Source organism: Centropristis striata, chromosome 16 (genome assembly GCF_030273125.1).
Source record: "Centropristis striata isolate RG_2023a ecotype Rhode Island chromosome 16, C.striata_1.0, whole genome shotgun sequence".
In the NCBI taxonomy this organism is placed as follows: Eukaryota; Metazoa; Chordata; class Actinopteri; order Perciformes; family Serranidae; genus Centropristis; species Centropristis striata.
In genome coordinates, this window is record NC_081532.1 from 10480418 (window position 1) to 10496002 (window position 15585).

The window sequence follows — 15585 nt, forward strand, 5'->3', positions numbered from 1 at the left end:
TGGGATGCTTTGTTGAATGTGAGGAAAACAAAATGAACCAAAATCAGAATGTGCATTTACGAAAGTTACAGTTCAATAGTTTAAAATATTGCCTTTGGACAGTTTTACAAAACTATTAACAAATTATCCAATTATTTTTTATCAACATTTTAGACAGCATCCCAACTTTTTAGGAATAGGGGTTGAAATAGGAGTAAGTACATTTTATTGCATATAACATACGATATTATATTTCTAAACTACACAGAATCACTTTTATTAAAATCAAGAGTCTTACTGTGAAAAATTCTTGTTTTCTGGACATTTTGCAGGAACATATTGTGCATGCAGAGCTACACCGTGAAGTGGTAAGCGCTCTTGCCTCACAGCAAGAGGGTTGCTGGATCGACTCCAGCCTGCGGGTCTTCTGTGTGCATGTTCTAACTGTGTCAGTGTGGGTTCTCTTAGGGTTTAATTGATAAAATGATATATATACTGAGAAAATGTACAATAACTTAAGTTATGTTTTTATATTTATATTTTATATATTTTACTTATATTTTATATTTGATGTTTATTTCTGTTGTTGTTGTTGTTTGTTTCTGTTCCGTTGATAAGAGGGAAACGCAATTTCTGTTCTCTGTATGTCCTGTACATATGGCAGCACTGATAATAAAGTTGACTTGACTTGAGAAGATATAAAAAACAGTCTGAGTGGGTCCATTCTGCATAATGAGTACTTTTACTTTTGATACTTTAAGTACATTTTGATACTGGTATTTTTTTACTTTTACTTAAGTAAGTTTTGAATATAGGACTTTTACTTGTAGTGGAGTAATTTCACAGTGTTGTATTAGTACTTTTCCTTAAGTAAGAGATCTGAATACTTCTTCCACCACTGCTCCCATCTCACCTGATAGTATGGAGGCCACAGCAGCAATAATGAAGGACACAATGACCCCCGGACCAGCCATCTCCTTTGCGACCAGCCCCGAGACCACATACATCCCCGTCCCGACGCAGCTGCCGACGCCCAGCGACACCAGGTCCACTGTGGATAGGACCCGGGCCAGTCTGGTCCCATGCGAGCTGGTGCCCGTCATGGCCGAATCCAACATGGACTCCACAGGTTTGGTCCTCAGGACACGGGACGTAAAGGTGTTCCACGTGGAGCGCCATTGTACCCTCCGAGGGTCTAGCTTCCCAACCAGACTGGTCATACTGAGAGCTAAAGGTCAAGGGTCAGAGTCAAAGGGAAGGATTTCACAAGGAAGAGTGTGAAGTTGTCTCTTTGGTACTTCTACTGTTTTCTTGTGAAAACAATGTGCAGCACTGAGGAAGAAGAGTTATCCAAATGATGGTGGATTCAAAAAAGGTCGTGCCGTGGTTTTGTCTTGCTGCGTCCGTATTATGCAACCTCTCGTCTCTTGTTTAGTGGAAAGCCATCTTAGTTGTTCCCCACAGGGTGAGAGAGACAGATATCTGAAAAACAAAGGTGGGATGATTTATTTTTGCAGTATTTCACAGCACATTACCTTATATTACTTTTCTTACATAATGCTTATTTTCATGCACGCCAACATACACAGGAGCCCAACAGTGGAGATGCATTTCACATTCGTCCACATATAAATTGTACCTGAATGAGGAAGCAGCTAATTAGCCGTCCTCTCCCTGTAGCTCTGTTGCTATAGTAGCCAAGCTCATTAGTGACGACAATAGATGCTTAATCTTTTTTTGTTTGTACGGAGGAGAGGGAGCAATATGTGAAATTATATTTATGGCTCATATATTTCTACTGAACCCAAACCAAAGTTTATAAAGTTTCTACAGATACATTAATGTAGAATCAGTGGTACTATAATAGCTTAACTTTATAAAGTTACATGTAATTTACATTTCATGCTCCAATATAATTTTACACATCTCATTTCAAAGAGAAATATTGTGCTTTTTACTGCATCTATTTTACATTAAAATCTTAATAACTCCCAAAATTAACACACTAATGAGCCCTAATTTGTCCAATACAAGAAATAAATTGCAACATATTAGTGTCAAAAATAAAATAAAAATAAAAATGTTGAAAAACAATTGCCTTCTACAACAATTTTGCAACTAATGGGTGTCAGAAAAAGTCAGAAATAATAATACAAAAAAGATAACAAACTAATAATTAACTTCAAGTAAAAAAGCAAATAACTGAATTGGAATTAGGCAATTTCTCTTAGAGGTCAAAATTATATAGTAATTTATCATTACTATAGTATTAGTATTATTTTTTATTAATATGTTATTTATTATTATTATCATAATTATTATTATTATAAGAATGTACTAATAATTATTGTATAATAGTGTAATTAATACATCAGTAATAATAATAAAATGAGGTGCATTTTTATGCATAATAAGTCTTTTTTTTGTTTTGGTAGTTTTTGAACATTTTGCTGAAAATTCTACAGAACTTTTACATGCTGCAAGTAAGACTTTGAATGTAGGACTAATTCCCACATTGCTACTTTTATGTAAATAAAGTATCTGAATAATTTTTCCAAAACTTTGTATTATTATTCTGCAGCTATAATCCAAAAAGCCACTGAACTTTTTAGTTTCTCCATGTCTAGAAAATATGTCCCCATCTCATCTGATCATACTAAATCAACAAACTGACAATGCTTTGGGTCAGAAATATTAAGCTAACACGCAAGATTTTAGTGCAGAATTATTACAACATTTTGTTTTGTTTAAACAATGATAGGACATATTAGAACTGCAGAGGCTTTATTATACTGCAGCTCCTCATCAGTGTCTCTGATGTCATACGTAGCTGTTGAATAGAGAGCTATTATCGACATCAATTGTAGCACCGTCCATCTCTCTCTCGTTCTCTCCATCTCTCTTAACAGCAGTGAACTAACACTCACCATTCATCCACTTTGAACAACAAGCGCAAGTTGCTGAACAAACACACACTCACATACAGCGCACTCACATCGCCTCTCAGCTATAATATGAGCCACTCAAATGATGGCTGCAATTACCCAGCTGTTTAACCAGAGTAGGCTGGGACTGCTATTGTCCCTGCACTTAGTGGGAGTACGAGCATGTGCGGCAGTAGAAAAAGCTCAAAAGGTGATTTCATTTTGCGTGCGATGGAGCAGGAGCTATTAACCCCGTCACAAGGCCGACCCACAGGTATCCTGACTGTAATTCAATTAAATTTCACAATTTACTTGTAGAGGGGAGACGTGACAATAAGCAATGACGATACCAGAACCCTGAAACTAAAAAAAGTGCTGCAGGAATGAGCATTTTTGCTCTTCCAGTTCTCTTCAAGTTGGTGGGATTTTTGAATGGGTTTTTGGTAAGATGCCTGAAATAAGGTCTTGGGATTTTTACATTTTACTCTGCAACATAAAATACGTCAGTAAATATTAAGGATGCACCAATTGCAAAATTCTGGGCCGATACCAATGAAAAAAAAAAAATTAAAATGCCACTTTGCCCATGTCAATGTTTTTTTTGTTGTTTTTCTTTATTTTGTTTTGTTGTTATTTATTTACAACTAAATATTTTATTATAAAAATATAACTGAACTGTCTTTCAGCTCTTCATCACACTATCTTTGAATGAGCAAAAATTCTACAATGCAAATTTACTTTTGAATTTATTTTTCACATGACAAACACCTTTATGGACCAAAAAAACAGCAGGACGGCTCCTCTCTCTTTCCGTTGCAGGACAGAGAGATTCAAAAGACCCTTCACTCCTACAGCCATCAGGCTGTCTCATTCTAACAGAGCTAACAGATTAACTGAACTGTCCCTCAGGGATAAATAAAGTCATTTTGATTTGATTTGCTTTGATTGATTTGAAGTATTTGCAAAATAATAACTGTTACAAAAGCCTCTTTAGCTTGCTATACAATTACCTAAAAAAGCCTATAATTCTTCTTTTCCGAATTAGGCTATAGGAGTCAGTCAACACAACATTTTGCCGGCTCAAAAATGATGTGAACAAACTGATGAGCATTGGCTACTGCAAACGGCGAATGTAATCTTATTTGCCGATAGGCTGATGGCAGTTAACAGGGTGGATATCGGCCGATACCGATGTGCGACGGATAGATCGGTGCATCCCTAGTAAATACCCAACTCGTACATTTTAAAGCTTTCTTTTTGTCTTAAAAAGGATTATTGCTAACAAGTGGCTAAATGAGACAACAGAGGTTGTCATGCAACCATTGTGTAGTTTGTGCATGGACTAGTGTTTGCATTTATGTTGTTCTTTGCTGAACAAAACATGTAACTATCATAAACTTTTGTTTGCCACAGAGTTTATTTTTCTCCAATAATCAAAAATCCAATGTAAAAATTCCATTGGCTCTGTGTACGGGCAACCAGGGTGACATTAACTTTCTGATTGGCCAAAAAAAAAAAATGTCCCTGTCCCTGCAGCCATCATTAGTGTTATTAATTCCACCTGCATGTTTCCTGCTTGGACCTCAAGTAAAAGGGTAATTTCAAAATAATTTAAAAAAAATGAAAAATCAAATGAAAATGAAAAAGCAATGTGCCCCCATTCGATTTTTTGCCCTTTTTTCAGTCAGACACTGACCATCAAGAAAGCCAGCTCGCTCAACTGCCAGTAATATTTTGTGTGTGTGTGTGTGTGTGTGTGTAATGAGACAGACAGACCTTAAATTGGAAAAATTAATACCTCTGCATGTATCCAATCACATTCAGCAGATTTTTTTAAAAAGGTGGCAGCTTTGAACTAAATAAGCTCTTATTGAGACTTTAGTGTTGATGTGTATTGAGTACTACACACAAACAACAACATGCACACTCAGCCTTTCATCATTCCCTATCACAAATCAAATCAAGCAAGCAGCTTGTTTTTTCAGAGCATCTGTGACATTTTAATATTCTCTGGCTGGTTTCATTGACAGTGACCACCACCTGCCTGCCTGTGTTGAGCCTGTGCGAGCTATTTGAACAGTTGTAGATCAACAAAACAGAGCTGCACAAAGCACTGTGGCAGCAGGTGTTCAATTTGCGCTGTGCTGGAAAACTGGCTCCACTTTACTGTCAGTCCTCCCTGGAATAAAGGTTAGTCTAAGAGCATTTAACCTTTACAGACACCAAGACTTACGGGCCTTTAAAAACAAGTTAAAAAGGTGTTTTTAGTTTACCTTCACAATAAAACAATCACAAAGGATTAAACCTAAATAATAAATAAATAAAGACAAAACAATTGAAATGTGTTTTACCGTAAATATGAATTAAATTATGTATTATATATATATATATATATATATATATATATATATATATATATATATATATATATATATATATATATATATATATATATATTCATAGAGTAAATATTATTCATAGATTAAATATGATTACTAAACTGTCTTGTGTGCACAGACTTTCGTGATATAAATTGACTTATATGATGTTCGGAGTTCAGTCAGGAGCTGACCCAATGCAGCGTACAAAGGACATTTGGAATTTTAAAAAGTTTCTCCAGGTGGTCCTGTACGACGGCATATTAGGGCCAAGTATGAAAACAAATATATATATATTTATGGACGCGGCGGAGGGGGGTAATACAAGCTACCTGTAGATCTGAGGTCTATTGTTTACTGCAGCGTACTCTTAACTTTAACACTTACCTGCTGTACTCTACTGCCCTTACTTTTTAACTACACAATGTTTGAGTTGTGCTTTTTATTATTTCATCTATTTTCTTAGCCTGCTGTATCTTATTTTATCTTATTTCTATTTTTATTTCTATTCCCCTGTTTTAATTGATTGTTTTTACTGTTTTCAATTGTGTCTTGCTGTTTTTAATGTTTATGTAAAGCACTTTGAATTACCTTGTGTTGAATTGTGCTATACAAATAAACTTGCCTTGCCTAATATTTCGAGAGAGCAAATGAGAGCCCTAATACCCTGCCATAGTCCTGAGATATTCGTTCACGAGAATGGGATGCAAATGCGTACGTGCATAGAAGGCTGTCACCATGTGGAGGCAGAAAAAAAAAGCGTATGAATCACAGGATTTCTTGTCACTGTTTATAATTGAATTCAGATTATCATCCAGATGAAGGTTAAAGTGGCTGTACACGGAATACAGAGCATCGATGGCCTGAGCATGGCTTCAATATGGTGGTGGTGGCTGAGCTGGCTTCTATGCTAACAGTCCTAACACCACTGCTAACAGTCCTAAAAACAGCAAAAAATTGGGGACAGAGCTAACAATGTAAAACAAGAAGGGAACCAGTGGTTGACCATTACGCTTCCATGACAACATTGTGGGTCAGGAAAGTCATTATCAGCAATTACCGCTATATGATGCAGCTCCCACAACAATTTTGTGTTGTTTTTTGTCAACAAAGAAGCTTGGATATAACACAAATGGAGGAGATGTGACTTAATTCAGGATGCCATTATTCCACTATGTCTATACATAGTAAATAATTGTTTCTTGCTACATAAATGTTCTGAATGTCACGTACAGCCCCTTAAAACATTTATAATTTCCTATTCACAACAATATAATTATGCACCCTTGCAGTGTATATACTGTCTGCGCTCTCTAGCTTACAGTTATACTGCAGTGACTGGTGGAAGACAACCTTTTAATTATACTTTGACATTTTAGAACTTTTCTTTCCTGCCAAGACTTGGATTAGAAGATCTATACCACCCTGGAGCTGCAGCCAGGAGGCAAATAGCTTGGAAGCAGGGGGGAAATCTGGCATCACTGTGATGCCTCCAGGTAACCAGGAGAAGCAGTTATTCATTTTTCGTGCAGTTTCACCTTGCTTCAAGTCTTTATGCTAAACTCCTCCTGGCTGACATAACGACGGTATCCATCTTCCATCTAATTCTCAGCAAAAGCAAATATTTGAGTTAAAGAAAAATGCACATTCACTCTGATCGATACAGTCTAATGAATGCAAGATCACTGCAGTCTGGGAAAGAAAGAGAGAAAAATACTAAAACCAGACAGTCAAACTTATGCAGAAGCTAAAATGTAATTACATAACAAACAGTGTATGCAGGGGCAGGTGGTAACATCTGCATGCTGCACACTGCTGAGCTTCTCAGCCTTTATATGGAGCACAAACTTAAGTGCCGGCGGCGACGTTAGCTGCTGAATTATTTAATACAGTGTGGGAGAAAGCAATAAATTTTATATTTTAACATCTAGCCATGGAGCCACTCATATCGCTCTTGCCATTTCATTACAAGAGAAGTCATTGGAAATATAAGCGTATATGTGAACTAAACAGCATGAAGGGAGAAAAAAACCCCAAAGCAAAATGAAGAAAAGCTGTGAGAAAGGAAAATATGAATGTCACCTCCGAGTGTGTGAGGGAAACACTGCTGTTTCACACACACAAGCAGTGTAATAGAATCTCCAACAACACCTTTCTTCAACATTACATCGCTAAACAAACAGCCATTAGCTGCCGTTTACAGATCAATAGTTGAGTCCCTGTCATCATAATCATCACCGCCACCTCTAGCATCGGAGCATTAGTGTTTCCTCTCCAGATAAGAGAGCTGTCAGAACATCCATCCTTGTGTCTAATCAGCCATGACTAAGCTCGTCTCGGTGTCCGCCCCTGACTGCGTCTGAATTACTGGATGAATAACCTGATTGTGCTCTCACTGCCTTTACACTAAGAGCTGCATTGACTTAATAAGGCTGAGAGCCCTTCTCAGTCACTCAAAACCAACCTGGCAACAGGCTTGTGTTGCCCCAGCCCCTATAAAAAACCAAACCTGGCAAGAAGCCCTGGCCCACGTTCTCATGGCCCACAGACACAAGAGGAAGGAGTCGACTCATCGTTAGAATGTCTGAGTCAGGGAAATTTGTCTTACTTTAAAAATTTTCTTCTTCTGTTTGGCTGATTTGAATTTAAATCCATACTAACATACTATTCATCAGTGGTGGAAAAAGTATTCAGATCTCTTACTTATAAAAAAGTACTAATACCACCCTGTGAAATTACTCCACTACAAGCAAAAGTCCAGCATTCAAAAGTTCAGAAAAAAGTATCAGCATCAAAATGTACTCATTATGCAGAATGAACCCACTCAGATCATTGTATATATTCCAAATATATTATTAGATTATTTGTATTGCATGCTGTATATTTGTCTAACTTGCAAAAAGAATATAATGAATGATATGGGCGTAATGGAAGAAAAGGCATGCTTTTAACCTACTTTATAATTTATTATTCATAAATGATGTTCAAACTCAAAATCTCTTCAAAGTAAAATAAAATCCATGAGTGAAAAACTGCCTGGACCACTCATAAAGAGACAATCAGTGAATGCTCCACATGAATCACATGTAATAGCCACTAAAGAGTAAAAATGTTTATGCGAGTGTTTCTTGTTACATAACCAGGCTACTAAACAGTGTGTGTGTGTGTGTGTGTGTGTGTGTGTGTGTGTGTGTTTGTGTGTGTGTGTGTGTGTGTGTGTGCGTGTGTGTGTGTGTGTGGATAGATGGATAGACAGACTATGCTTGTGTGAAAAAGGAAAAGTGAACGTGCATAATTCATGTTTGTGTGCACAGCTCTACTTCAGAGCCTCTCAGTGTTTAGATTTATGAGCCTCTATAGAGTGTTACACAGCGGCACTTAGAGCACCAAGCAGTCTGCAGTCCAATATCTTCAATAATGCTATCAATTACTATGACATAGTATATCCATATTCATTCAATCACAGCTACTTCCATTTCGTTTGACCTTTTCGTTAAACGTAGTCTGGTCCTGAATGACACTTGATTTTTTAATATTGTGTGCGTTTAGGTCAAAACCCAAAACGTCAATTCATGAATACAAATATTTAAATGCCTTCATATCTAATACAGAGAAGCATTAAAATACTAGATCCAGTCGGGGAGTCTTTCAGATATCAGCAGTAATTGGCTGGTTATAAAGTGAAGACGTGGAGTCCTGAATTCATTTCTCTCTGCTTGGCTGACCTTGGTGACGGCCTGGCTGGTTCACTGCTTTGGCTGACTGGCCACAGTGTCCCTGTCTGACAGCCCTAATGAATCTGATTCCTCATTTTGACACAAAAGAGAAATTGCCTCCTGCCAGGTTGATTTCGTTGCTTGGCTCATCAGTTACACATGAACTCTCCCTGTCTGTCTCCGCTGTTCAGAGACGTATTTTTAAATAAGAACTGTGATGTTCCCATCAGTTTTGCTGAAATGACTGTCTGACTGCTTCTGTAATTTTCTGATAAAACCTTTGTTTGATTTACTCATGTCAAACTATCTACATGGCCTGACCAGCCAGCCGAGTCATGCCAGCGGGCCCTCTCCGTATGCAGAGAGAGAAAACGTTATTACAGTGATTAGGTTGTTAATCGAGGAGTTCTATGAAGAGCAGATGATTATTTTACAGAAACCCAAAATCTATAGTGGCCCTGAGAGCTCAATATACTGCAAATGAATTGAGAAAATAGATAAAACACAAGTGAATGAAGAAACATCTTCATCAATTTGTGCAATTTCATGTGCAGCATTTAGAAAAAGCACTGCAGGAAGCTCATAACCCATTGGAAACTATTTCATGGGAACACTAAAAAGTGACGCACATGGCTGGACACCATAGATTGTATATATAAATAATTGACGTAGTCACTGGGATGTCACCCATTGGTTTGTGGACTGCCCATTTGAAGCATCGAGTTCAGCAATTGGGCTGTCATCATCATCTTTTGAAACTGGGAGAGATCATATTTGGACTGTGGAAGAGCAAGGGCTGGATTTATGTGTGTATCTAAAAATAAACTGTTAACGCTAAAACAAAATGTACGTTACTTAATGGAAAAATTGAACAGCCGACTCCTTGGAGTGTCTTTTAGCACAAAGGAATGCTGAACAAGACATTTATAAATTACCAAAATGTTCAAATAAACTTCCATGAACTGAAAATTCATGGTGAAAGGTTCAAAGTTCCGAGACGAAAACACGAAAAATAAGTTCACGGCTATTTAGATGTACACAGTGTCGTGGATACACATTGTTTCGCTTGGCTTCTGTCCTGATTGACCTGATTGATCACAAGGTAGCAGTGCCCCAAATCATACCCTGCTTTATCATCTATTTTTTCCCCAAACAGGACTATTATTAACACAATTAACATCATATTGTATTAAAGAAGACTTGAACTGGCGGTTAAAACCATAATGTTGCCACAATATTTTTTTCAGAATAAAAAAATCGAGTGAGAAGTAGTCTCATTGTGTATTGAGATAGATAGGACCGGACTTCTTTTGCAACCACCATTGGCGACCCCTGTCTGATTTTTTGAAAGCTTGCAGGCGTTCACTTCCGCACTTCCGGGTTAACCACCTAACTGCTCAGACCGGAGGGTTGCCGCCTGCTGGACACACAACACTTGTTGTTGCCGTTTGTGGATTATTAAATTAAATAAGTCGGCTAGCTGTCGGTGGTGATGGAAAATGGCCTAAAGTTTAAGTTGTTTGGACTTATTTGCAGATTGCAGATATCTGCTGTTAACCTTTTGTTATCACCATTTGCTTATCATTATATCTCATTCATGCAATCTCAGTGATGGACAGCCAACATCAATACAAAACAATCAAAGGCAAATACAATGTCAGCTGTGTGCATCACTTTTTAGAGTCCCCCGAAAACAGCCATGCACAACACACTTCCTGTGTGTTGTGAGCTTCCTCTAAAAGCAGCACAAATTTCTTATTGATGAGGACGTTTCTGCATTTGCGTTTGTTGTGTATGTGTGTTCCTAACTTGCAGTGCATTGAGCTCTCAGAGCTACCATAAAGAAAACAGTAGTTAAACTCTCTTTGTAAACATTATTGTGTATGGAGAATTTTAAAAGCGGTCATAAAAACATGTTAATGTGACCATCTGCTGTACTAAATGAAACACACTAGAACCCTGATGTGATGGACGCCCTCTGAGATTTAATCCCTCGATAACTTTGTATAACTTTTGTTTACAATTTCTTTATAGGTCTCATTATTTAAGCAGGTTTGCTTTGATTTACGCTGTTAATTAGATATCATTTTTTATATTTTTACAGTATATCTAAGTAAATAGACTGTGAAAATGACTGTGAGAAAGTCAGTGACTGTGTGAAAATCTATCAGTGCCAGGATGTAGAAGTCTAAAAAATTGAATCCAAACAAGCTTTTGACCGTGTTATGTCCTGCATCATTGTGTTAATAAACCATCTGGGCATGATTGTTAATCCTGCATGAGAATAACCTGTAATGCTGCTGTGATTTAAATATTCAAATAAATCCCCATTCACCATTTTCCCTGCCTCCTGGACTTGTGAGTGCACTGGTTTGCTTAATTAAATGGAAAACGAGACAAAACTGTGAAAATCCTAGCAGGCTGTTCAGTGGCCTTGGAACACGGAATAAGTTAAAACAGCCACAGTGCAGTTAATCAATGTGGCAGTAGAAAAAAATAATTGGCCCTACAAATTTTGGTATAAACAAATTAATGAGTGACCACTGACACTATCAAGCACACTGGCACTCCAAACCATTTGGTGTAATGTGTGTATCGTCACTATTGGAACTGGTAACAGGCAAACATGAGCACAAACAGGGATGTCCCTCTGCTTCACTGAGTTGGCTCACTGACTAGTTTACTCATTACATGTCTGGCTCATATTCTGGCTTACTAATGAAGATGATTCACTTCACATTTTGACCGAAAAAATCATACTGATGTACTCTGTATATAAACAGAAAGAAGAGATAGGGCTGGGCGATGTATCGATATAAAAAATATATCGATATATTTTTTAAATGTGAAATGGAATTAGACCATATTGTATATATCGATATAGTTCAAGTTTGCACTGTGATCCTTGCTCCAGGCAAGCTGCTTTATATATAAATGCTGCCCTTATTAGGGTTTGTCATATCACTTTTGTAATGTTCATTATTCTTTCTAATATAAATATATTTATTTCAGAAAAAGATTGGCCTATTTTATTTCATAGGCTATTTTCATTTAAATGTGCACTTTATGCAGCTTTGAAAAAAAAGGTACTCCTGTTATACAGTATTTATGTTCACTTCAATAAACAGTTTCAATAAAACTTCTTGTGACATGTCATATTTGGCTTTGACTTTGACTGAACATTTGCTTTCACTTTGAAATAAAAATATCACAATATATATCGTACATCGATATTCAGCCTGAATATATCGGGATATGACTTTTGGTTTGTATCGCCCAGCCGTAAGTTGTCTGCATTTAAGGCGCATCGTTCCTATTTGTCAAAAGTTTCAAAGGTGGACTGTGTTGTTGCTGGTGCCAGGCTGCAGACAAATGACTGAGCCGTCAGCCAGCCCAGTTCACTCACAATTTGGCCTGCCTCATCCCCATCTATCTTGCCCTAATGCAACACAATGGGAGCCTGAAGCTTAAAGCTCACTGGGTCTGGCTCCAGACGACAAGATAAATAAAAAACAACGGTGTCACTCCCTTTGGCTCCGTGACTAACCAGCCATGCCGATGATATCTCTGTCGGTGTGGCCTGTGATGCTCAAAAAAACAACAGGGTCATTTCACACTCGGAGACTTATCCCCAACTAGCTGATGCCCGAGTATCAACCTCAACTGCAGACATATAGTCTATGAGAAAGCTTAAAACCTGGCTCTGAAACTGGCCCATTTATATCCTGCTGACTAATTCTTCGACAAGTTGCTCCAATAGCAAGAAATATTGGTGGCACTCAGAGATAATGGAGAAAGGAAATATTACCAGTGGTTGCCAAAAGACATTTTCTCCCCCGCAGTATTGTCTCTATCGATCTGATTTGCTAATCCTTCTCCTTTCTGCATGCAGTGTTGTCCTTCTATAGTATCTACGAGAGCTTTTTTACAGCATCACTGCATAAAAAACACACAATCCTGGTGTTTTATGAGAGAGAAACCATTTTCTATCTATCTCGGTTTTAAAATGACTTGCGAAAATGCAACTGTCATAGACCATCAGAGCCAGATATAGTGTGCATCGCTTTAACACCACTTTTTATATTTTCTCCACTTCCTCTCTGCTTTCTCTGCCTGCAGGACCGGTTTGTCAGCCTAAACAGCTTGCCAGCAAATAAGTGTCGTCCCTGTTGTGTTCACTGCTCACTATGCTCAAACAGTCCGCTGACAATTGGCAGGGCTTTTAATTTCATCGATTCCACCTTCACCTGTAACCTACAACACATTCTCAAGTGTATTTCCTCCGCTTCTCTGTCTGACTGTCTGTTTTTGTTTTCCTCTGTCTCTTTTTCAGAGTCTGGCCTTGGAGTGCTTCACACTGTACCTGGGAAGCCAAATGGATAAACCCGCTGAACTCCAGTGTCCATGAACATGTTTTGAAATCAAACAACTTTGACTTCTAAGATTAGCAAAGTCTGCACCACACCTCTCACAGTGAAGCTGGCTATGACTGCAGCACAACACTTTGCAATGTTTTCCAACCACAGTCAGACAGATATGGGACTTTTGAGACAGATGTTGATACTGATTTTAGAGGGAGGAAATTCATCGATAACTGATATGGGGGCTAATATTGTCATTTTTTGAGCTGGAATGAAAATAGACCTTTTTTTATGTGGATCTTGCACAGATTTTTCACCACTCTGCAGATGCACCCAGAGAGCTATTTTCTCAACTTAAATAATATTTAACATTGTTATACATTTTACAATGTTTTACATTATCATCCAATTCTATAAATAACTGAGAACATTAAGAATAAATGGGAATAAAATATATAGTACTACTACTACTACTACTACTACTACTACTACTACTACATGCAACAACTTATTTAAACTTATTTAACAAGCTAAAATATATTTTCTCCAATGTGCAATATCTGTAAAATGCAAAGTACTCTCAGGAAAACAAACAAACACAAAATATATATTCATAGTATATGCCAAATAGCAGAAATGTATGAATATAATGTATATAGAATATATGTATATGTCTTATTTTTTATATTCTTATTCTGTCTTCTATATCTATGTGTCTGTATCTTGAGCTGCTGTGACAACTACATTTCCCCACTGCGGGATAAATAAAGTCATATCTGATCTTATCTTAATAGTTAAATAAACATCATTACAGTTCAGTGTCAGTCAATTGCTGACTATTCTAAAAAATAATAGCTAACACCATTTCTAAATCATGACAAGCAACATTTGTGTAAAAAGTTTTCATAATGGCACATATTAGACAGCAAATACACAATACAAATGTGCCTTTGAGAGGCCGATAATATCTGTCAACCGATATGTCTGTTGAGCTCTAATTCAAACCTCCTCCAGTTCAGAGTTTGACGGTGCAATTGTTTGGAGGAGAAAATGACAGAGCTCCGTTTCTAGTGCTTCCGCCTTGGAAAAAAGGTCAATGATGTCTGGACACACAAATCCACTCTGATCCAACCGTAAACAACAGTGTGGAAAGTCTGTCTTCAAGATCTGATTTGAGAAACAAATCAGATTTGCCTGCAGTTTAAATGTAGCTTTTGGGCCAATATCTTTGCTGAAATCAGAATATTTTTCTTTCATGTTTAAAAACTCAATTGGCAATCTAGAAGAGTCATTTTTTAATAACTATAGAGATAGCTGTATTTTTTTTAATTATTAGGAGTATAACAACATAGCAATTGTCTTTTGGAAAAGGAGAAGCACGTAGTTACTACTGTCGCTTAAAGGTTTAAGCTGCTGGTTTGCAAGATGTATGTGTGTTTTCTGCTCAGTCGTTTGAAGAAACAAATACATTTCTTGAAGAGGACCCATTGGTTGTTAAAAAAGTGGAGCGTAAACAGATTCCTAACTAATGCATTCTATCTCAGTGAATTTACAGCAAGTAGAAATAAGTTGTAAGAGCTTTTAACTAATGATAAAGATTCACTATTAACTACAAAACAAATGATAATACTGGTGTCATTTTATCTTCTTCTGTCACATTGATGTCTAATGTCTAAAGGATTTATACAATACTGGTTCTGGAGGCAACAAGAGTAGTTACCTCTGGAAGTACAAAAGGCAATTTCTTTGTTAGTTACTGAGGGGAACATAAAAATTATAGGAATGAGGCCTATTAGGTGGGATAACTGAGACAGCCTTAGAGACATGAAATGATATCCTCTCAATCAGTTTTACTACACTGGAACTACTTGTTGCATCTGCAACATGTTCAACTGTGTTTGTCAAAGAAACAGAATGTCTCAATCTGCTTTTTTAAATGGATTTTATAATGATGGGAACATTTGGCGCACACAGTACATACATACACACAGTAGAAGGCAAAAAAAGTCCAACCAAATTGCAGTTATTAACCTATGATCCATAATAATCATCAGGTGGTTTTTTATCTTCTTAAAACATGAAAGCTTTCAACCCTGACTGTCAATATAATTGCGCGGATTGGTAAATCTTGTTAGAAAGTGTTCAAGATTACAAGCAATGGAGGTAAAAAGGCAGAAAAATACTGATAAACCTTGCGGGAAGAAACCACAGTTACAAAATTATAGCA

General features: G+C 37.2%; 1 protein-coding gene across 2 annotated transcripts in view; it reads right to left on the minus strand.

Annotated features, from left to right (window-relative positions):
• Positions 1–15585, minus strand: part of slc7a14a (solute carrier family 7 member 14a) — a 42442-nt gene that overhangs the window by 22137 nt on the left and 4720 nt on the right. For both annotated transcript variants that reach the window (XM_059353326.1, XM_059353327.1), the window contains exon 2: positions 893–1461. In XM_059353326.1, the coding sequence (XP_059209309.1) occupies positions 893–1199 (307 nt within the window). In that variant the 5' untranslated portion in view covers positions 1200–1461. The remainder of the gene's footprint in view (positions 1–892; positions 1462–15585) is intronic.